This window comes from Halichoerus grypus, chromosome 10, assembly GCF_964656455.1.
Source record: "Halichoerus grypus chromosome 10, mHalGry1.hap1.1, whole genome shotgun sequence".
Classification (NCBI taxonomy): domain Eukaryota; kingdom Metazoa; phylum Chordata; class Mammalia; order Carnivora; family Phocidae; genus Halichoerus; species Halichoerus grypus.
The window spans coordinates 47,887,392-47,910,739 of NC_135721.1; the positions used below are offsets into that span (position 1 = coordinate 47,887,392).

Below are 23,348 nucleotides of genomic sequence, written 5' to 3' on the forward strand. Positions count from 1 at the left end.
GCTAAAACGCTCCCTGAGAAACAATGAGGCTTCTAACAAAGGTTCCGGGCCCTCTGAGGCCGGGACAGCTCAAACGGGGCTCGGCTTTCCCCTCGCTCCACCTCCCGGCACTCGATTCCAGAACTCAGCGCGGGCGATTCAATTATTATTGCACTCAAACGTGGTGAGTGTATACTCTGGACCAAATTCGGGGTTTTAGGCTATGAGGGTACAAAGAGGAATAGGAACACTTTCCCCTGCTTTTGAGGAGCTCACAGTGCAGTGGAGGAGTACGGAGGAAACTACCCCACTTGGGGGCAAAATGGTAGAAGTGCTTAATAGTGTAAGTGCCCTAGGAGCAGAGCAACGGTATTTAAGCCTAACCTCTTCAGTAGAGAAATGGATAAATGAATATGGTGCATCTATACAATCTGGAACACTATACTGCTAACAGAAGTTAAGAGTGATAAGTAATTGATAAGACTGACATGGAATTTAGATCCTGTGGGTAATAGCGGTGGAAACAATCTAAGTGTCCCTCTAATGAAACACCAAAATAATTTGGTGCATGGATTTGGTACATCCATACAATGGGCAGCTATGCTGCTCGTCAAAGGAATGAGGCCTCTGAATGCTACCCAAGAAACTAGTGGCATCATTTCTGATGGGTGACTGGGGAACAAGGGTGAAGGGAGACTTTTCATAATATACACCTTTGTGCCTTTTGAACTTTGTATAAAGCATGTGTCGATTTTACCTAATTTAAAAAAGAAGGGGTGGGGTGCCTGGGTGGCACAGTCAGTTAAGCGTGGGCCTTTTGCTTTGGCTCAGGTTGTGCTCTTGGATCCTGGTGTGCGTTCGCCACCACCCCCCCCCGCCCCCCCCGACCCCTCACCCCCCCCCCCCCCCAGTGCTCAGGGCAGAGTCTGCTGGAGAGTCTCTCTCCCTCCCCCTCTGCCCCTTGCACTCGTGCTCTCTCTCTCTCTCTCAAATAAATAAATTTAAAAAGCGCGGGGGGGGGGGGGGCTTGCTCCTGGGTGGCTCAGTTGGTTAAGGGTCTGTCTGTCTCTTGATATCGGCTCAGGTCATGATCTCTGAGTCATGTGATCAAGCTCCTCCTAGGCTCTGCGCTGGGAGTGGAGCCTGCTTGGGATTCTCTCTCTCCCTCTGTCCAGCCCCCCTGCTCTCGTGAATGCGGGCTCTTTCTCTCTGGGGAAAAAAAAAAGAACAACAATGAGGTAGATCTGTATGTGCTGATATATGAAATAAGAAAGGTGAGTTTCAATATGATGTGATGCCATTTAAAATGTGTAATATGCTTCTATATACACCGAAAAAATTGAGGAATATATACTACACCTTAATGTGGTTATCTTTAGAAGCTGGGGTTGGAGAGGGGCCCCTGGCTGGCTCAGTCAGTGGAGCTTGTGACTCTTGATCTTGGGGTCCTGAGTTCAAACCGCACGATGGGCGTGGAGCCTACTTAAAAAAAAGTTGTTGGGGTTGGGGAACTTCCACTACCTAGATCTGTAATGAATTTTCTTAACAGCCAGTATATATCACATTTATAATTAGAAAAATGTACCACCTATATACATACATTTAAATATGTACAAGATCAATGTCTGAAAAAGGTAGCATTAATGAACAAAGAAAGAACTGATTCAAGAGACATTTCAGTGACAAAATTAAAAGGAATCAATGAAATTATATATGGGAATTCAGGAAGAAGTCAATGTTATATAATGATTAAGATTAACAGAATGAACTTTGGAGTCAGACAAGCCTATTGTAAAAACCCATTTCCCATATTTATTAGCTGTATAACCTTGAACTCAAAAGTTATTTAAGCTCTCTGAACCCTAGATTTCAGCCTTGTAGGATGGAAGGAAATAGGATCTACTTTAGAGGGCTCTTTCAGGGGAGAAAGCAAATCAAGAATGCAAAGCACAGGGGTGCCTGGGTGGCTCAGTCGTTAAGCGTCTGCCTTCAGCTCAGGTCATGATCCCTGGGTCCTGGGATCGAGCCCCGCATTAGGCTCCCTGCTCCACGGGAAGCCTTCTTCTCCCTCTCCCCCTGCTTGTGTTCCCTCTCTCTCTGTGTCTCTCTCTGTCAAGTAAATAAATAAAATCTTAAAAAAAAAAAAAAAGAATGCAAAGCACCTAGTATCTGGAAAATAGTAGATGTTCAATAAGCAAATGACAACAACAAAAATAATAAATGACTTTTTTTAAAAAAGATTTTAATTTATTTGACAGAGTACAAGCAGGGGGAGTGGCAAGCAGGGGGAGTGGCAGGCAGAGGGAGAGGGAGAAGCAGGCTCTCAGGGAGCCTGATGCGGGGCTAGATCCCAGGACCCTGGGATCATGACCTGAGCCAAAGGCAGCCGCTTAACAGACTGAGCCACCCAGGCACCCCTAATAAATGACTTGTGCATTTCTAGCCCAAGTATTTAGAGGGAGCGTGGTTTGTTAAATAAGAAAGAGAACACAGGAGGAGAAGCAAGTCAGTTAGTGTTGCCCTGGGTGAATTTGAAGTGCCTGCGGGGATGCCCAGACAGAAATGGAATACTGACCGCAGAAGCCAGTGAGTGCAAAAGGTGTGAGTGGGGGCGTCATCAGCATAATAACAGAGGTGCCCCCAAAGGTATGGGAATAGATGAGACATTCCAGAATGAACAAAAAGATGAAGAGGAAAGGACCAGGAACAGACGTGAGTGAGCACCTGTCCTGGACAGGGAGGCAGAGCGGCCAAGCAGGGTTGAGAAGAGGAAGTCAAGAGAGAGGCAAGAAAAGCACGAAGGGCGGAGAGTATCGGTAGACAAAGGCTAATGATCACTTGTGTACTGTCCTGCAGAGGGCAGGCTGAGCTCCGAGAGGAGGATGCCGTCTAGCAGGCAACAGTGCTGCGTCATCAGGAGTTAAAGTGAGGGATCACCTGCAGCTAGTGTTTGTCAAACACATTATAGCTTATAACCTGCTTTCATATCCCTTCTCTCCCTTGAGCCCCACGGCAGCTCCGTAAGAGAGATACTGTTGTTCCCTCATGAAGAAACTGAGGCTCAGAGAGGTTAAATGATTTGGCCAAAGTCACATAGTTAGGGAGTGGCAGAGCCAGCCTCCAACAGAGGCTTCCTGACACCAGGCCCAGTGGTGTTTCCACAACATCCTGATGCCCAGCAGGGAGGAAGTGGCGACAGCAAGTAGCCTCTGGCTTCATTATTTTGTTTTGTTTTGTTTTTGCTTTGTTTAGAGTGGAAGAGGTTTGAGCATGTTTGTAGGCTAAAAGGAAGAACTTTATTCTCCTGAAAGGGTTCTTAGCCTTATTTTTAAAATATAATTTATTTAGAAATAATTGCGAACATATAGAAAAGTTGCAGGAAGAATACAAAGAACTCTTTTGCTTCCTAAAATCAGATTCTGCAATTGTTAACATTTACTATTACCCCTTCCCCTCATTATCATTATTCCTTTTCTGATCAATCTGAGACAAAGTTGCAGACATGATGCCATTTCACCCCTAAATATATCACTGTGTATTTCCTCAAAACAAGTACTCTGTTCTATAACCTTTGTGCAACAGTCCCAGTCAGGAAATTAACATTGATAGAGCATGACCATCCAACCCACAGACCCCCATTCAGGTTTCACCAGCTGCCCAGTGTCTCCCTTTCCTTTCTAGCCCAGGATCCGAATCCAGAATCATGCAGTACATTCCCTTGTCATGTCTCTTTGATCTGCTTTAATGTGGAACAGTTACTTACCCTTTCCCTATCTTTCATGACCTTGACAGTTGTAAGAAGTACAGGCCTTTGGGGACACCTGGCTGGCTCAATCTGTACAGCGTGCAGCTCCCGATCTCGGGGTTGGAAGTTCGAGCCCCACATTGGGTGTAGAGATTACTTAAAAAAAAAATCTTAAAAAAAAAAAAGTACAGGCCTTTGATTCCTTCGGATGTCCCCCAGCCTGGATCCATCTGGTGTTTGCTCATGTCTTGACTCATAATTGTTGGCAGGAGTACTACACAAAAATGACTCTGCTGTGTTCTTCTCAGTGTATCTACATCAGGGGGCACCGCTGATGAAGCTAACCTTGATCACCTGGTCAAGGTTGTGTCTGCCGGTTTTCCCCACTGTAAAGTCACCATTTTCACTTTTGTAATTAATGAGCTATTTTCTGGGGAAATACTCTGAAACTACTCTGATATCCTGTTCCCCATCAAACCTCCACCCACCGGGCTTAGTATCCATTGATGAACACTGTACGAATCGACAGTACTGTAATAATTGACAATGGAATCTTTCTACTTCTGCAATTGTTAGTGATTTGCATCAATAGTATCTGTATAGTGGAAATACTAGGAAACCGTGAGCTATTGCATCTCGTGCTACGTTCCTGGGTTCCATCATGTCACGTTTGAAATTGGGCGTGGTGGGAGCAGTTACACAACAGAAACAGGTGAACACTAAAAATCAGGGCTGTTTTTTTTTCTTTTCCCCTGGGGATCACTTCCATTATTCCATCTACATATATTAGTGGGCATGCTACTGTGAAGAGGAGCTTTCTCCTCTTACATTCCTTTACATATGTATTTTTTTGTATCATTATGGTTTCCTATTTCAGTCGATGGGTTGTAGTCCATTACTATCATTATTTATCTTGATGCTTAAAGAAATGTGGGCATTTCTTTAAGATGATTTCTGTGTCCTTTTGACATATCTCCATCATGCTTTGAGGACTTTTTTACTTCCTAGCACTACAAAATGTTTTGGGCTCATCTTGTACTTTCCTTTGATAAGGGGTGGGAACCAAGAGAGGCCAGGAAGTAGGAACACGTGGCTGAGGTTACACGGAGGCTACACCAGTCACACCACAGTAACCTGCGGATGAGGATTTCGCTGCTGGCACAACCACCCGCCCTTCATGGACTGCAGGTGCGATAATTATATCATGAACTCTCCCTGGGTCTTGTCACTTGCTCAAGATTCAAAGTCCAGTTGGGAGCATTCCAATTGGTTGGCTGAGGCCAAGTGCTTACCCCTGGGCTGTGAAGAAGTGGGAGAGAGGAGGAATGACCTCCAGTTGCCATAAAGAGGATAGAACCTCAGCCTACCAATATTGTCCACAGTAGGGGACCATGCAGAAACAGGAAGATGATTTGAGCACTGGGTGACCAACAGCTCCTTTTCCAAATATCTACTTCATAGCTGGAGCGACAGAGATACATACATAAGCAAAGGAAAAAGTGGGAAAGATCATGTAGCAAACCAGTGGTATGCTGGTAAATTTTTAACAAAAGCTCCCCAGGGGAAAAGAAAAAAAAACAGCCCTGATTTTTAGTGTTCACCTGTTTCTGTTGTGTAACTGCTCCCACCACGCCCAATTTCAAACGTGACATGATGGAACCCAGGAACGTAGCACGAGATGCAATAGCTCACGGTTACCTAGCATTTCCACTATACAGATACTATCGATGGAAATCACCTCAAGAGATAATAGGAAAACACAGTGAAATAATTAGGAAGTGATGAGTTTTGAGTATTTATCACCTTTGCTTACGTATAATTTATTTAATTGTGAGTTTTTAGATTCAATTTTTAATTAAAGCTGTGTTTAACACCTGGAATGCATAGTTCTGGAAAATTCAGCAGTTGTCTCTTATGAGCCTGTGTGGGGCTTCAGTACACCATGGCACCAAATGTCTCAGGGCTTTCCTTTGATGGTGGGGAAGGCATGCCTTTATTCTTATTTTTTTACTTTATATTATATTTGAATGGTACAATTAGGAGTGTTTTTTTTTTAACTGTATGTGTATCTTCAAAAAGGAATTTAATTTTAAAAATAAATAAATCCACAGAACTGTTGACCCTTGTTTCTCCACTCTCAGTCATGAACAACAGTGTCCATTGGCTTCCCTGACCCCAGTCGCAACCTCCTCCAACTGATTTATGCAAAAGGCTGCCAGATTGTAATCTCTAAAATACAACTCTAGCTGTGCCGCTTCTTTTGCAAAATCTTCAGTCACGTGGAGTCCAAATTCTCAGGCAGGATTTGAGCTCTATTTCCTTTCCAAACACCTTCCATTCTTCCACTTCTTGTCAGGGGCTTCCAAACCCTTCCCGAGAGCCTGTGGGCCACAGCTGAGGGCCTGTGGAGAGGACAATGCTTGAAGCTCCAGCCCTGCTTCCATCACAGCAGCTGATTCTATTTCACATATTCCAGGTAAGATTTCATTTGGAAAAAAACAAAAAACAAAAAAACACATTCTGTTGCTAAAAAAAAAAAAAGTGTTTGAAATGAACCCTTTTAGTCCAACAGCAGGGCTCATCCCAGTCAGGTGCTCTGAAATCTGCATGTTTCCTTGAGACATTTCCTGTGTTCATTTACTTCACTGATGGTTGACTGAGTACTTCCTATGTGCCAGACACTGGGCATGAAGCAGTGGACAAGACAGACTGTTCCTCCCTGGGGAGCTTACAGTTAGGAGAAGTGACAAGAGATATTTGAAGAATTAACAATTCCAAGGGGCCTGGCTGGCTCAGTCACTAGAGCATGTGACTCTTCATCTTGGGGTCATGAGTTTGAGCCCCATTTTGGGGGTAGAGTTTACTAGGAAGGAAGGAAGGAAGGGAGGGAGGGAGGAAAAGAAAAGAAACAAAGCCTTTCCCCTTCCTCCTCCTCCTCACCCATCCTTTGAAGTTTATCTCAGAGGCCACAGATTTTATAAAATTTTTTGATCTACCATTCCTACGGACCAGAAGAACTCCCTTCTCCATGTGATTTTGTATGTCAAGGCTGTTTGCTGTTCTTCCTGTGCAGCCTCCATTCCCTCACCTTCTGGTGGTAGTACTGGAACAGTTTTTGGGAAACTACCTCTCCCTTCTCTCCTCTCCCAGCTCAGTAGGTTCCAACTGGTCTTCAGGACTGGGCAGGTGACCCAGGCCTGGTTAACTGGCACACAGAATCCCCCCCTAGCCATAGGCGACCCCTCTGGCTACAAAGGTTGGATAAAAGATCCCAGATGGCTCATAGTGACTCCAAGACATGTGTAGGAAGTTCAGGAAACAGGTGCTGTCTTTTCCCCTGAAAAGATACAGACCCAGAATTTTTGGCAATGCTGTGCTGTGGAGGGTAAAGCCAACATGGAACCACGTAGAGCTAGATGAAGGGAAGAGACAGGATCATTGTGACCTGGAATGCCTGGGTCAAGCCACCTCTAAAGCCTGACCTCGGGACATTTTAGTTCCTTAAGACAATAAATTTCTCCTTTTGCTAAAGTAATTTTAAGTCAGGTTCCTTAGAACACTGAGTAATTTGCCATAGCAGAACAATTCTAATGTCTCTAAAGCTAAAGGCAAGTATTTCTCTGGCTCCAGCCCATCTGCTATGAAGGAGCTTCACTGTCTCTCAAGTTCTCTCCAGTAAGTTCTGGAGTCCCCAGAAGACTCCCCAGTGTGGTCAGCAAGCTAATATTCTGCCATTTCCTTCTCTTTCACTAGGCTCTGTGGGGGCGAGGAGAGCGCCCTTTTCTGCACAAACTGAGTGGTAATCTTGTCTTGGCCATCCAGCAGCAGCTGAAAAATAGTCAATATTGAGGTCAATGATCAACGCACCCTCTTAAGACACTTAAGGTCTGGGTCCAGGGAGCTGAGATCACCTGTGCCCCATCCAAGGGCACAAGGTGCTGCACCTGCTTCTTTATCTTCATAGCTCCACTTATGGGGCACTTGTTTTATGTCAGCACTATGCTGGGCATTTTACACCCATTCTCGTATGTAATCCTCATAGCAACCTGAGGGATGGAGATAATCACTATATGCCCCATTGAACCGAAGAGAAAAACCGAAGCTCAGAAAGTTCAATGACTGGGTCAAGGCTCCACGCTTAGTGACAGAACGGGATTCCAAGACGTGCTTAAGCACTGCCCCACGAAGTGGGTGGATGGGCAGGTGGCCGTGAGTGGGGAACTTAAAGCGGGAGGGGGACGAAGAAGGGACATTTGGGACTGCAGGAAGTTGAAATGAGCACTTCGGAAGCTGCTTTGGGGCGCAACTGGGCGCGGTCCCAGGGCCCAGCCAGAACCGCAGTGTGCCACGCGGCTATCCCTGTGGCCAAGGGATTTTCCGCGCGGAGGGAGTGCAGCTTGCCAGGTGGGGGCGGCTGGTGGGGCGGGGCTTCCCTGGACCCGCCCCTTGCCCAGGTGAGGCGCCTGAGACTGGGGCGCGACCGGATGATGCTCCCCCGCAGTGCTCGAGAAGTGTAGGGTGCCTGGCTGTCGGGTTGTCGGGCCAGGCCTGCTTGGCGCCCCGGGACTGGCCGGGCCGGCCGAGCCTTTGGCGGGGGTGGAGAAGGAGGGTGCCGCGCCCTGCCCGGCCCAGGTGTCGTCTCCGGGGGCGGAGTTTGGGAACTGGGCTGCGGGAGATTCCCGGCCTGACTGGCGGGCGGGCGTCGAGGGACAGAAGCGGACGAGACCAGACACAGCCAGGCGGCTCAGGGAACACACCGAGCAGGTAAAGGCGCGGGGCCGTCAGCATGTTCTCGCGAAACCACCGGAGCCGGGTCACCGTGGCCAGGGGCTCCGCCCTGGAGATGGAGTTCAAACGCGGCCGCTTCCGACTCAGCCTCTTCAGCGACCCGCCCGAGGTGAGCCCCACGTCCCTGCCTTCCTTCCCCTTCCCTGGCTCCCGCAGCCCAGGCTGCCTCGGCCCCCCGTCCCCGCCCGCGCGCACGCCGGGGGGCGGAGACGCCGCGGTTCGGGTACAAACCGGTTGTTGTTGACTTCAGAAGTGAGGCGCGGACCGTCTGAAAGTTCATCGGACCCCTCTCAGAAAGCTCAGACACTCCCTGACCAGTTGGGATGACTTGCCTCTGCCTGGAAAAACTCCGGGTTGGCTTCACTGTAAGGGTCCGCAGGCTCGATTCCCAAAATATGCCTGGACCCGACCCCTCCCGGGCATCCCCCTCAGGGCGGTGGGCAGGTAGGCGGGCCCCAGTCCGCTCGGACTCGGCCGGGGCGCCCGCTTCTTCCCCGGCCGCCGGCCCCATGCCACAACCTGTCTCAGCCGTCTGGGACAGCCTTCATCATCAACTGGACTTCTAGGCCCCGTCTGACCACTTCGCGGAAGCCCTCCCCAACTGCTCCTGTGTGCCCCTGAAGGGCTGAGTGTGTGTGTGTGTGGGGGGGGGTCCCTTTTAACGATTTGGGTTATTTACCACACCAGAACTTGAAGTCCAGCCTCTAGTCTGACAGTTTCCTCCTCCGGCCCACCGCTCTACCCCTTGCCCGGTCCGAGCCCTACCTGTTACTCCCGGTGGAGACCTGGGAGTTGCTGAAAGGTGTGGGCCTGAGCTAGGACTGAGAAGGCGAGTAGCGACAGCAAAGAGGCTGTCCCGAGGTCAGCTCTCTTACCCTGCTGGGCCTGGAAAGGGTTAAGTGAGGGGGCCTTCCTCCCGCCCCCCTCTCCCTCCGGGCCGGGATTCCAGGCCTGGCTTCTGCCCTTTCCCCCCAGCCTGCCCAGAACAAAGGCCTTTTCACAGCCACGTCCTGGTGTCCCGGGCCTTTTCTGACTCAGAAGCTAGAGGACCTGGGGGACAGGGGCTTAGTCGGGTCCCTTACCAGCAACCCCGTGCGGGGCCAGCGTGGGGGAGGTAGAGGCGAAGCCCGGGGACCAGGAGGAGGGGCCTGTGGGCTGGGGCCGCCCCCGGGATAAGTCGGGCCTGAGGGGCCGGAGCAGAGGAGCCGGGGCGGAGTCGCAGGGCCCGCCGGCCGCGGAGAGGAGTGTGACTCCGTGGGCCCGGGTTGGAGGTTGGGGGGGGGGGGAGGTTGCAAAGCTGCAGCTGGCTGGGAATCGGGGCTGGTTTCCTGTCTGGAAGGGAAGGGGCCCGCAGAGGGGAGCGGGGGCAGCAGCAGACAGGCACACCCCTGCCTTTCTCCCTCCCACACCTCCCTTCTGCTGGAAAAGCGAGGTAATTGTGAGCCCAGGGTGGGGCGGCCTGGAGAAGGGCCCCAAGTTGGAAGAGGTGGCCCTGGGGGTTGGGCCGAATTTACCCCTTTGTCCCGCTCCCTGGGCTCACTCTCCCCGCAGGTCCTCAGCTCCATCCTTCTGCGAGTGAGAACCCCTCTCCGAAAGCTCCGACCTCCTGCCAAACCCCACAACTCTGTAAAACAGCCTGAGGCGTCCCCGCCCTGCCCCCTTCCAGCTGTGCCTGCCCCTCAGGCCCTACCCTCACACAGTTTCTCTGTCCGCCGGGCCCAGGATGTGGGCGGGGGCTGGGGAGGGGCCAGAGTCGGAATGAAAGGGCCTTTTTCTTCCACAGCTGGGAGAACAGCTGCCACCAAAGCAAGACTGGACACTCTGTGCTCAGAGCCCCCTCTGCAGCTGGCCTCCCTTCCTGGGACCCTGCTCTTTCTCACCTCGCTTTCCTTTCCTCCCATGCCTGGCTCCCACCAGGGCCCGGGAACAGTGAGTGGTAGGCAAGGAAGGTTTGTCACCGCAGCCAGAGGGGTGTAACAGGAGTGCAGAGGGACGGGGGCAGCCTCTGCCCTCTGCCCACCTCTTTCAAGACCAGGGGAGCAGCGGGAGGAGGAATTGTGGAGCAGCGCGGTGCCTGCCCAGCACCCCCCCTCTGGAGGGGTCCACAAGGGAAGGGGCACTGGGGGCACAGAGATGCAGGACAGATTGCACATCCTGGAGGACCTGAATATGCTCTACATTCGGCAGATGGCGCTCAGCCTGGAGGTAACGCCCCCACCCCCAGAGTACACCTCCTCTGCATGCAACCCAGCCTCAGTTTGTGCCCTGCCCATCCCTGCCGGGGCTGAGGAGGGAAGGGGGGCCTGCTCCAAGTGGGGAGAGGGGACAGGTGGTCCCGTGTATCTTGCGTTAAGTGCTGTGTGTGGACCTATGCTCAATTCTGCCAACCAGAGCATTATGTTGGCAAAAGGGTCTTTACACCTATTTCTGAAAGCTCTGTGGGTGGGTGTGGATATGTGTTTTGGGCCTGAGGGGTCCTTTTAGGTGTGGGAAGAAGAGAGGACTTCAGTGTAAGAGAGGTTTGCAGGAAGGATATGGCCTTGCTAGAGAAGGGGAAGGGGACTCTGTGACGGAATGTAAGGATCTGATGGCCCTGGAGGTGGCAGGGAGCTGTTTATTCATTTATTTATTCTTAAACACTTTTATTGAACAGCTCCCCTATGTCGAGCTCCTTCCTAGACCATGGGATGATACCTCAGTGAACCAGACAGGAAAGGCCCATTCAATTGGGGGAACACAATAAACACGCAAACATAGAAATTATCTCCCGTAGTGAAATGATGATAAAAACGGGGATGTAACACACATCAGGTAGGGAAGGCAGCATTCAGTGTGGAGGTCAGAGAAGGCCTCTCTGATGAGATCATGAGCTGAGACCAGAAAGATATGAAGATATGTGAAGACTGGAGGAAGGGATTTCCAACTAGAGGGCATAGCAAGGGCAGAGGCTCTTAAACGAGGCTGTGTTCCAGTTCCAGTGTGGCTGGAACATAGGAGTTGGGGCTGAGATCATGGGCAGAGCCCAGATTAAGGCCTTACACAAGGCCTTTTACTCTAGGTGCGATGTTGGCCCACCCAAAGGTTTTAAGCAGGGGAACAACTCACCTAATGTTTTAAAATAATGGCTTCTGTGGTGAATAGGCTAGGTAGGTGTGGCGGGTGGGAGAGAGGAGAGTTGACAAGAGAGATCGCAGAAGACCACCAGATAGGAAGTTGTTATGGCCTTAGGGGAGTGAACCTGGTGGTGTGGATGGAAGTGCTCATGGTGGAGACAGAGAAGGGCATGGATTTCAAATGGTGGTGGTAGATCTGACGGGGCTTGTTGATGGGTTGGCCGTGAGTACTGGACACGGATGGATTGGCCTCATGGCAAAGAGAGAGCTCTGGGATGATTCCCAGGTATGGCCAAGCTGGGTGATGTGGCCATTTACTGAGAGGGGGCAGGTGAAGGAAGCTATGGAAGTGACCGCCTGGACAAGGCAAGGCTGCTGAGGAAGGTCAGAGGCGGACTGTAAAGAGTCCAGATCAGGAATGGCAATTTATTGCAAGTGTTGCCCCTCTCAGCCCCGGCCCCCACTCCCTGGACCATAGTAGACACTGCTAGTCAACCCCGGCGCTCTTGACCAGCAAGCCCAGACGTGGACTCGAAATCTTTCTCAGCACTTCCTTGGCACAAATTGTGCAGGTTGTTTCCTTCACAAGGGCGCCAGCCAGAGGCAGGAGTCCCAGCCTGGTTTTGGGCTCTATCGGGAGGGGACACCTTTATCTAACTTGTTTTTCTAGAGAGGGTTACCTTTTTCTAATATGCAGAAAGGTGCTTGATGAACCCGTTGGGACTCTGATACTATCTGTTGTCCTGTATTAGCACATGGGATAAAACCTATTCCTCTGCACTGTCCAGGTTACTAGTTACATGTGGCTACTTAAATGTATAATTTAGTTAATTAAAATGAAATAAACAATTCCTTGGTTGCTCTAGCCACATTTCAAGATGGCTGTGGAATGTTTCCATCATTGCAGGAGAGAGTATTGAACAGAGCTGGTCTAGGTATTTAAATGTTTAAATTCAGCATCCTCTCTGCTCTCCTGTGCCCCCCCCCCATGTAATTTTTCTTCATCGGAGGTCTATCCAAGCTCTGGAACAGAGGAGGGGCTTAGATTTCACTTCGGTCACCTCTCCTTCAGCTAGGGTACAGGCTGAGGGTGCTGTGTGCTCTCTCCACCACACTCAGCAGTCCCCTCCCCCCACTCCCCACTCGAGAGAGATCCACTGATGCTTCAGAGATTGGCAAGAGAGGGAGTCATGGCAGAGTAAATCCAAGACCTTCTGGAGGAAGCAACTTAAACTGCAAGTAAAGGGAAGGTGGGAGTGAGAGAAAGGTTGTTTTTAAATATGTGCTGGGCCAGGGTAGCGATTAGACTTTCTCACTTAATTCTCAAACAATACTATGAAGAGGTGGGAGACTCCCCAGTTTACAAACAGTCTCCAGAGGCTACGTTCTCACAGCTAGTCAAATTCCCAAGCCAGGATTTGGATTTAGCCCCAGTGGAGATTCTTAAGGGAACAGAGATGATGAGAAGCAGAGCAGTAAGTCAGGGACAGAAAAGAATGGGAGGGAGGGACAGGAAAAGACATCCACGGAGGGCCTAATGTGTGCTGGGCTTCTGCCCATGACTCATCCTCCTTCAGCCCCTTGGGCCTTGACCCAAGTCCTGCTGACATCCAACTCTGGGCTCTTTCCCAGGAGAGTCTGGTGAAAACACTGCCTACTTCAGGAGAAAGGGGTGTGTGGGTGGGGAGGGGGGACAAGAAGCTATCCCTGGGGTGGCGAGAGGAGGACAAAACACAGGGATCTAGAAGCAGTGCCAGGATTCCTGAAATGCTCTGCCCAAAGGGTGGGAGCCAGGATTTCTAGGGCCCTCTCCTCCCTGGAGCTGTGGGAGAGTGGATTGGGGGCCAGAGTGGGGTGGGGGGGGTGGTAGCAGGGGTGTTCGACTCATCCAGGCTGAGCCAGGAGACTTTTTCCACGGCCCCAGTTTTTCCAATTTACACACTCTCCTCCCTCCCCCACGCTCCTGGGCAAGGGGTCACCTTGGAGGGCAACCGCAATGCAGGAGGGGCCTCCGGCCTCCTGCAGCTCTAGCGGCACCAAGGCCAAAGCCCTTTCCAGGGCGCCGTGGGAGCTCCGCGAGGCAATGTTGCACACGACTGGATCTCGTGGTTCTGCTGCCCCGAGCCCGGAGCCTAGCCCCGCCAGGCGCAGGGAGGGACTGCCTGCGCCCTGGAGCCCCTAGACTGCTCTCGCGGCAGTTGGGAGCTGATGTCACCGGCGCCCTGAGCGCCAGGGGCAGGGCGGGCGGGGGCACTTGCGACTCCCAGGACCCAGCGCGCCGCCAGCGTTGGTGCCTCAAGCGCAATGGACAGGGCTAGGGAAGGATCCGTGAGTGCTGGGGCCCGGACAAAGAGACTAGCCAGGAGAGGGCTTGAGCACGCTTCTCTGTCCCCACCCTCCCCGCTTCTCTCATCCGACCCTGGTGTTTGTGGCTGAAGCTGGATGCAGAATGGGATGGGGGTTGGCAAGCAGGAAAGCTTAGCTGAGGTGGCACCCTGCTGCACACAGACATAGAGGGGCTTGGGGGGGGGAGGGGTGGCGGGAGCTGTGTAGTCCGGGAGGGCTTCCTGGTGGAGGGGGCATAGGGACCTGGTTGGCCTACTTCTGAAGGGCCAGGAAGAGAAACTGGGAGAGGGGTGATGAAGGTCAGGCCTAGCCTGGTGGTGGCCCAGGAAATAAATTGTGAAGGAAGAGTGTGCAGGGAGGCTGCACAAGGCTTTTGAAAGCAGGAATTTAGGGTGTTCAGGTCTTGGAGACTTGAAGGCTGGAGCCACCAGGGACAGAAGCAAGTGCACAGTGTGAGAGCTGGTGTGAGGGAGAAGACAGGTTTTGGGTGATCACATTCACCCCCCTCTTCCAGCCTGGTGCCTCCACCTGGGCTTCCTCTCAAACTAATCTCACACTGTAATGCAGTTAGTCTTCCCCCTCCTTTCTGAAGCCTTCCCCATCGCCTCAGCCAGAAGCAGACAGGGTCTGTCTCCTGTGAGCGTGTTTATGCCATGGTACGGCGCTTCTGGTGCAGCCATTAGCGTCTGCATCCCTCACTGCCCGGCTGGGTTTTAAATGTGGGCCCTCAGACAGCACCGGAACGCTCCAGGATTTGTGGGGTGAATGCTACTTCTGCCAAAGTAGCGTCATTTTGAAAAAGCATCCTCACCAGTCATGTGTACCGTGTGCTGGGCGCTGTGCTAAGTGCTTTACATTCCTGGCTTACTGAATCCTCACAACCCTAGTGTGTGCGGACTATTTCCAATCTCATTTTATAGATGGAGAAACCAAGTCTTAGGGAGGTTGAGTAAATTTTAAATAAGTCTCTTCCCAGCTTCTCAAGACTGGCAGGACTGACTCAGACCCAGGTTTGTTTTATGTCAAACCAGAACTCTCGCCCTCCACTCTCTGCCAAGACCTCCAGAGCTCTTTCTGAGTGAATGTTCCCAAGAATCCTGGTGCCTCTCTCAGTACCTAAACCAACCCCCCCCCCACCCGTATGCACAGCCTATTTAGCCCCTCACTCCTGATCTCCTGCCCCACCTGCCTTCCCATCCCTAATCTTTGCCTCTGTCCTCAACTTCCCAAGCTGAGAGGGCCAGCAGGTGGCAGAGCCCCTAATTTGGAGTGTGTACAGGGTTCTGTGAAGTATGGGTGAACTCTATAGGGGGTATGCTCCTTCTTCACAGATCCCTTGCCAACTAGATGCCCCCCCACCCATCACTTGAGTCTTTGGGTAAACGAGGATGGTCCATTTTCTTTAGTTGGTGGTTCTTGGCCCTGGCTACACCTCAGAATCACTTGGGGAATTTTCAAAAAAATGCACCCACTTAATTCTTAGAGATTCTTATGCAAGTCTGAAGTAGAGCCTGGTAATATGTGTGTGTGTGTGTGTGTGTGTGTGTGTGTGTGTGTGTGTATGCACATGCATTTAACTGAGAAGATTTAATTTTTTAAAAAGGTAACACAAGGGGTGCCTGAGTGGCTCAGTCGTTTAAGTGTCCAACTCTTGATTCTGGCTCAGGTCATGATCTCAGGGTTATGAGAGCCAGCCCCAAATGGGGCTCCCCACTGGGTGTGAGCCTGCTTGAGATTCTCTCTCTCCCTCTCCGCCCACTCTCTCTCCCTCTCTAAAAAAAAAAAAAGGTAGCACAATTTCCAATAGTACAGTAGTAAAGAAAGGTATATGTTAAAAAACAAAATAGTATAGATCTGTTTTCCATTCCTTGGCACCCAGTCCTACAACCTCTATTTTATTCATATATATATGAAGTGAGAAAAGAGAGTAAAACAGTATTACAGCATGCATACCATTATTTTTACTTTTTATTTTTTATTTTTTTTTGGAGAGAGGGAGGGAGAGAGAGAGCGAGCGAGCCTGTGCAAGCACAAGCAGGGGGAAGGACAGAGGGAGAATCCCAAGTAGACTCCTCGCTGAGCACAGAGCCTGACATAGGGCTCAGTCTCAGAACCCTGAGATCATGACCTGAGCCAGAATCAAGAGTCAGATGCTTAAACGACTGAGCCCCCAGGCACCCCCTCACTTCATACGTTTTGAAGATTATTTCATGTCTGCATATATATGTCTATCTCAGTCTTTAATGTCTGCAATATTCCATATTCCAGAGAAATGCTGTAACTTATTTAACCAATGCCTGAATGAAGGACTTTTAATCTTGGTGTTTTAAAACAATGTTGCAATGAATATGGCTTTGCTCACATGTGTAACCAAATTTGTAGGATAAACTCCTAGATATTGAATAGCTGGATTAGAGGATATGTGAATTTCTAGTTTAATAGATTTTTCCAAATTATGCTCAAAAGACGCTGAAGGAATTTATACTCCTACCATCAAATGCATGAGGACATCTGTATTTTTATAAAGCTTCTCTGGTTATTATTGGGCAGCTGGGGTTGAGGTGCCTGAAACATAAGTTTCTTAGTTTCTCCTGGGCCACAGCCCGCTTGGGGACCGGAGGGTGCTTCAGCCTGTCCCCAGCTGACATTTCCTTCTCATCCTTCTCCCCACTCTGTCTAGGACACAGAGTTGCAGAGAAAGCTAGACCATGAGATCCGCATGAGGGAGGGGGCCTGCAAGCTACTGGCGGCCTGCTCGCAGAGAGAACAAGCTCTGGAGGCCACCAAGAGCCTGCTGGTGTGCAACAGCCGCATCCTCAGCTACATGGGCGAGCTGCAGCGGCGTAAGGAGGCGCAGGTGCTGGGGAAGACAGGCCGGCGGTGAGCACGGGGGAGGCAGGCCTTACGGCGGGTAGTGGTGCAGGGTGTGTATGTTCGGCGTGTGGATCACCCTGAAGAGGACTTCCCCATGAAGCCCCGTCAGAAGCCTGGGAGACCCCTTGGTGTTTTATCACCACAGTGTGCTGCCCAAAGGTGCACTAGTGAGTAACTAGGGCTGGATTCAGGAAAGCCAATGTATCTGGTGCAAGGCTGGCAGGCTGAGGGGTTATAACGTGAAAGTGCTAATTTGCTAAGCCCTGCCTGTGGTCTGATGAGGCGGGCTGGCTGGCTTCTAGAAAGCTGATTTTCTCGAAGTCAATTCACCAGATGGCCAATTTACCACAAACTGACAATAGTGTACCTGAGGTTCACCATCACGAGCAGTGCTTAAGAAAGGAAATAATAAAAAAATGTTTAAAGGAACGCCTACCCATTCACATAAATTAGATCATGTATTTTAAAAGAGGTCAGCTTTGGATGTGAAACACCAGCTACACTGACATTAGACGCTGCTGATCTGACAAAGTTGCAGTGAAATGGTTGAGGTGATGCTCTGGTAAAACTAAAATGTTGGAGACAATACCTGGCAAGTTTATCATCCTGAGAATTGGCCACTTTTGGTAAACTGATCATTTGGAAAACTGGCTTCTGGCAAAGTAAGCCTGTTTGACCCCACAAGGCTGAGTGGGGACAAAGTCGCAGCCACTCACTGGCATGATGCCCATCCCAGTTCTGCCATGAAGGCTGCCACAAGGAGAGGTTGCCGGGAGCCCTCCAGAGCTCACCCATGAAGCCCCCAGGGGAAGGCAGATAACCTTTGTGGCTTCCCCACAAAGCTAACGGGCAAGCAGAGGGGGGCAGTTCCTAATGTGAATTTGCTGTCTCCTGAGAGGCAGCCATCAACAGGCTCTGCCCTGCCCAAGTCCCCACATAGCCTACACAGTGTGGGGTGAAGTACACCCCAAATCACTGACAACTAAATGCATTGCTCTCAGTGCCACATCTAGCTTAAGGTCCTACTAAGTTGCTAATTACATTAGTGGCATTATGAATTTGTATGGCTAAGCTGGCTGTCACCTTAGCAGAGACACATGCTTGATGAGTCCTGTTGAAGAGAGGGGAGGGGAGAAAGGCCAGGTGTCTGAGGCCCTGCAGTGGGGGCTGAGGAATTTGGGGTACTGGGAAGGCTCAGCCTACCCAGGGACAGTAGAGGAGAAATCAAAGCTGAGGAGGAGGGAAGAGAGAGGTTTGTGGCAAATGGAACACAGATGTTCTTTACTTGGGTTCTTGATTTTCCGACTGACCCAGTACCCTCCTATATCAAAGAAGTGATAAGAGGTTGAAGAACAGCCTCCCCTATTGTTAAAAAGAAAGTCTGCAAACTCCAAGTCTGGGGTCTAGTGGAGAAGAGCCCTTGAGGAGTCTCTCTGCAGGCACCTGTTCCCTCAAGCCTCACTTGTGCCTGGCAGGGGTCTGGGGGATATGGGCAGAGAGGGTGCTTGGAGGCCGAGGAGCCTGGAGCTTGTACTGCCTGTGAGCTAATGTGCCTCTAGTGTCCCCAAGCCCAGCAAAGCCCTGGGTTCAAGCGACAGTTCTAACAGTCCCTCAGCCCTGCCCTCTCATCCTGGCTGGGGACCTGGGGGCTAGGCCCTGGGCTGCAGGCATCCTAGAGCCCTTGGGAACCGGGATGGGGCGGCGGGGGGAGGGGAGTAATGTCTAGAGGCCAGGCCAGGATACTGTGATTTGCCCACAGGCCTTCTGACAGTGGGCCGCCTGCTGAGCGCTCCCCTTGCCGAGGCCGCGTCTGCATCTCTGGTAAGAAGCACAGGACCCCCCCTCCCCCCCCTTCCCCCCAGCCGCTGGCATTCCTTGCCCAACCACAAGATCTCATGCCCTGTCTCAACATCTCTTCCTGCCCCTCTGCCCCTCAGACCTCCGGATTCCACTCATGTGGAAGGACACAGAATATTTCAAGAACAAAGGCGGTGAGTTCCACACATGCTGGGACAAATTGAGGGGAGTGACCTGAGGTTGAAGGCTCCTGTGGGCACCGTCTTTACCAGTTTGGGCCTCTGTCCCCAGACCTGCACCGCTGGGCTGTGTTCCTGCTGCTGCAGCTAGGGGAACACATTCAGGACACAGAGATGATCCTGGTGGACAGGACCCTCACAGACATCTCCTTTCAGAACAACGTGCTCTTGTGAGTGCCTCGTCCCTGTGGCTCCCTCCTTTCTCCACTCTGCTCCAGTCCTTGGATGGAGCTGCAGGGGAGGAAGGAAGATGGGCCTCACCTGGGGAGCTGTCCTATACTTGCACCACCTCCATCTTCCACCCCCACCCATCCCCTCATGCCTCCCGGGACTTCCCCAGGGCCAGCCTCCTCTCTTCCTCCCACACTCCTATAGCACCGAGGCAGGGCCAGACTTTGAACTGCGACTGGAGCTGTATGGGGCCTGCATGGAAGAGGAGGGGGCCCTGGCTGGAGCCCCCAAGAGGCTTGCCACCAAACTCAGCAGCTCCCTAGGCCGCTCCTCAGGGAGGCGTGTCCGGGCATCGCTGGAGAGTGCTGGGGGTTCGGGGAGCAGTCCCATTTTGCTCCCCACCCCGGCTGTGGGGTAAGGCCCTATATCCCCCCCACTGCCCTCAGCTGCGTATGTCCTGGCTACGGGTGGCCTCTGAGCTGTGTTGAGAACGCAGACCTCCTTTGCACTGCTGCCACAGCGTGCAGACCTACATGAATGAGCAGGGGCCACACAGCTGGGGGGCACCCTGGCCTGTGCCCTGGAGCTGGGCCCAAGTCGACCAAGAGGACCAGGAGGAATGCAGGGAGAGCTAAGTTCAGGGGTCTTCAGTTTTTTGCAGCAGCAAATGCATCTTATGTTGACAGAACAAGTGCCCTGGTTGGAGCAAAGTAGCCTGGGTCCTGCAGGGTTGCCTAATGGCGCCTGGAAGCACCGAGTGGAAACACTGGGTCTCTGAGAAGCAGTTTAAGACGCTCTAGGGCAGTGACTTTGCTACCTTTGGGGACAGACAGGAGGTCAAATTCCGGCTCCACCACCTACCAACTATAAATTATGGGCAAATTTCTTAACTTCTCTAAGCCTCAAGCTGTCTCATCTATTGACGAAACAATGCCACCAATCTCCCAAGGCTGTCGTGGGAATACAGTGGGATAACATATAAAGCACAGGACGGGGCACTTAGCAGAAGCTCGGTCAATGTTCCCACCCCTGTGGGGGAGGCAAGCTAGTTTTCTGTGGGACAACCTGAACAATGGGGCAGGTCTGCTCCACCCTCAGAGCTCCTGCCGTCGAGGACGCCCATCGCTGGGCTGAGGCCCACTTGTCTGTCTGTCCTGCAGTGGTCCTCGTTACCACCTCTTGGCTCACACGACGCTCACCCTGGTGGCAGTGCAAGATGGGTTCCGCACACACGACCTCACCCTCGCCAGCCATGGTGAGTATGTGTTGTGGAGGGGCAGAGACGCTGGACAGTAAGAGGGGCTGTTGGATGGTCCCTTCTCATTCCCCACCCTTACCCTGCGCTTCCTGTCCCCCAGAGGAGAACCCTGCCTGGCTTCCCCTTTATGGTAGCGTGTGTTGCCGCCTGGTGGCTCAGCCTCTCTGCATGACTCAGCCTACCGCAAATGGTACCCTCAGGGTGCAGGTGAGGGGCCCTGAGGTGTAGAAGGGAACATGGAGAAGGCAAAGGAGAGTTGGATCATCTAGGCACCGAAGGACTATTGAAAAATCAAGATCTGGGTGGAGGAAGGAGGGTTATGGCAAGAAGACAGGAGGATCAGACACAAGGGTGGGCAGAAAGGAGCAGACTGTCATTGGGGGAATGGGAAGAAGGGTGTTGGGGGTGTGATTCCCCCAGGAAACCTTGAGTCATTTACGCAGCAAGCTGGGGAGCTGCAGGACTGGGCGCGAGTGCATGGAGTCCTGAAAGGCACAAGCCTCTTCTGTTACCGGCAACCCGAAGACGCAGACACTGGGGAAGAGCCGTTGTTTACTATTGCCATCAACAAGGTGATGGGTCCCTTGGCGGTGAAGCTACCAGGTGCCAGGGCCCAGGAGCGTCTCCTTCGGGTCCCAGGAGGGTGGGTGCAGAGAGATGGAAGTCTAGCCAGCTGCTCCTAACAGCACTACACCCAGCTTCAGGGCCGGGAATGTTCTCACTGGCATCACTGGGAAAGGCTCTTCTCACCAGCTTCAGCCTCTGCCAAGTCCCACAAAGAGGGTCCCACGGTCAGTTTAGGATTTTCATCCTCTTTCCGCCTTTTCCCTCAGATTCCAGTCTGCATCTTCTTCACCCTTTCCCGGCTTTCTCTCCCAACCCAAGTCCAATGACCCCTCTTGATTTCTGAGCCCTTTTGCTGGCTTTCCTGCCGACTTTTATGAAAGTACTGAGGGACATTAGGCCTCAGCATTCCTGCTCGCCTCCCTCCGTGCCTTCCGTGCCTCACTCAATCCCTCTTTCCCTGTCTCTGTCTGTTCTTCTTTCCTGAGGACGCTATATCTCATCCCCAGTCCTTTCCTGCCATTCCTTCCGGCTTTGCTCGATAGGAGGCAAATGAGAGACCTAACCAGCTCCTCCTTCTAAGGCAGGGATGAGCAAGCCTGCCTGATATCACTGCTGACTTCTGTGACCAAGGTGAAGGTGGAAGCAGGCCCCTTTTTTCTCCTTCAGGAGACTCGAGTGCGGGCAGGGGAGCTGGACCAGGCTGCAGGCCGGCCCTTCACCCTGAGCATCAGTAACCGCTATGGGGAGGATGAGGTGACACACACCCTTCAAACAGAGAGTCGAGGAGCCCTGCACAGCTGGATGGAGGCTCTGTGGCAGCTTTTCTTTGACATGAGTAAGAGGAGGGAGCTGGTTTGAACCTTTGGGAGGGATGGGGTTTATTTTTATCAAAGGCCTCTATTTCCAGAAAGTGTGGAAGGGAACGTAGCAGGGGAGAGGATGGCCTGGCCCTTCGGTGTTCCTCCTCCCACCCCAGTCCTTGCTCTCCCTTCAGGCCAGTGGAAGCAATGCTGTGATGAAATCATGAAGATTGAAACCCCTGCTCCCCGGAAACCACCCCAAGTACTGGCCAAGCAGGGGTCCTTGTACCATGAGATGGGTGAGTGAAAGTACACTATGGGAACCTGATGGGAAGTGGGGTTGGGGGCTTCAAGGGAGCTCAGATAATGGAAACAGAGAAAGCAATAGGCTGAGGCAGAGTTCTGGGAACCCAAGGTCCTCTCGGTCCTTTTGTCCTTGTTTCTCTTCTCCAGCCCTTATAGCCATCTCCACCAAAGTTCCAAACAAACCCCCAAAGAGCCAGATTCATTTCATGGATTTCTTTCCTAATTTCTTCTTCTCTTGTTTCCCTCTCTGCATGTGGATTCCTGTCTCTTCCTCTGACCCTTCACTTGCCTGGCACTGCTTTCATTTTCCTCCTCTTTCTTGATTTTTTTCACCCACTTCTGCCCACCCCCTCATCTCCGTCCCCCCTGCACACCGTATCCCATAGTTTTATCAGAGCCCGTGGCTCCAGGGGGCCCAGGTGAGGGGCTTCTCCTGCAGGATAACACAATCTCGGCTGAGATCCGGGCTTTGCTTTCCTCCTATTACAGTGACAGGTGATGATCAGGGCTGGGCAGGCCTGAGGCCTAAGCTCTGACTGGCCCCCTCCCCTCAACCCCTTCCTGGTGTCACAGCTATTGAGCCGCTGGATGACATCGCAGCAGTGACAGACATCCTGGCCCAGCGGGAGGGCGCAAGGCTGGAGACACCCCCACCCTGGCTAGCAATGTTTACAGAACAGCCTGCCCTGCCTAACCCCTGCTCACCTGCCTCAGTGGCCCCAGCCCCAGCTCGGACCCACCCCATGCCCTGGGGGCGACCCCGAACATTCTCCCTGGACGCTGTCCCCCCAGACCACTCCCCTGGGGCTTCCCGCTCGGTTGCCCCTCTCCCGCAGCAGCGATCCCCAAGGTCCAGAGGCCTCTTCAGCAAAGGCCCACCCCGCACTTGGCTCCAGTCGCCAGTATGAGAGAGAAAGGTGCTGGCAACAGGATCTGGCCAGAGGAAGAGACGACCTGTGTGCAGCTGGGCTCAGGATGCGGCGCTGTCAGCAGCAGGTTGGCCAGTGTGGCCTCCCCTTCCTCTGCTGGGCCGGGGTAGGCGGGGGAGGGGGGAGCAGAAGCCCCTCTTCGGTTGTGGTTGCCAAGGTGCTGGGGGGCTCATTCCTGGGACTGGCTGGGACCCCCTAAACCCTTCCTGGGAGAAAACTGGAACCAATCCTGCCCTACCTCCCTGCACTAACCAGCTTTGAGGATGGCACTGAAGAGCCTTGGGAGGGAGTGCACCTCCCTTGTGACTCTCACATCAACCATTAAAGTTATTTAACGGCAGCCCTCACCTGGTTCTTGAGGACAGGTTGCCTCTCTGCTTGGTCTGGGCCTGCCTCATCCCTTCATCTCTGGAGTTTAGTTGACCGGTAGTCGTGA

General features: G+C 52.1%; 1 protein-coding gene across 6 annotated transcripts; it reads left to right on the forward strand.

Annotated features, from left to right (window-relative positions):
• Positions 1-40: 40 nt before the first annotated feature.
• RTKN (rhotekin) lies at positions 41-23,252 on the forward strand. Of its 6 annotated transcripts, XM_036087622.2 has the most exons (16): positions 41-163; positions 6,081-6,200; positions 7,478-7,609; positions 7,767-8,621; positions 16,652-16,851; positions 18,605-18,666; positions 18,783-18,836; positions 18,934-19,051; positions 19,257-19,466; positions 20,213-20,307; positions 20,411-20,517; positions 20,754-20,882; positions 21,544-21,712; positions 21,872-21,976; positions 22,370-22,402; positions 22,557-23,252. In XM_036087622.2, exons 4-16 carry the CDS (start codon positions 8,511-8,513, stop codon positions 22,889-22,891), a joined length of 1,728 nt encoding a protein of 575 aa, XP_035943515.1. In that variant the 5' UTR covers positions 41-163; positions 6,081-6,200; positions 7,478-7,609; positions 7,767-8,510; the 3' UTR covers positions 22,892-23,252. The 6 variants fall into 6 exon arrangements, with proteins under 6 accessions (XP_035943515.1, XP_035943516.1, XP_077912517.1 ...); XM_036087623.2 differs by lacking the exon at positions 22,370-22,402 and having other exon boundaries at positions 7,478-8,621; XM_078056391.1 differs by lacking the exon at positions 22,557-23,252 and having other exon boundaries at positions 7,478-8,621; positions 22,370-22,544.
• Positions 23,253-23,348: the final 96 nt, after the last annotated feature.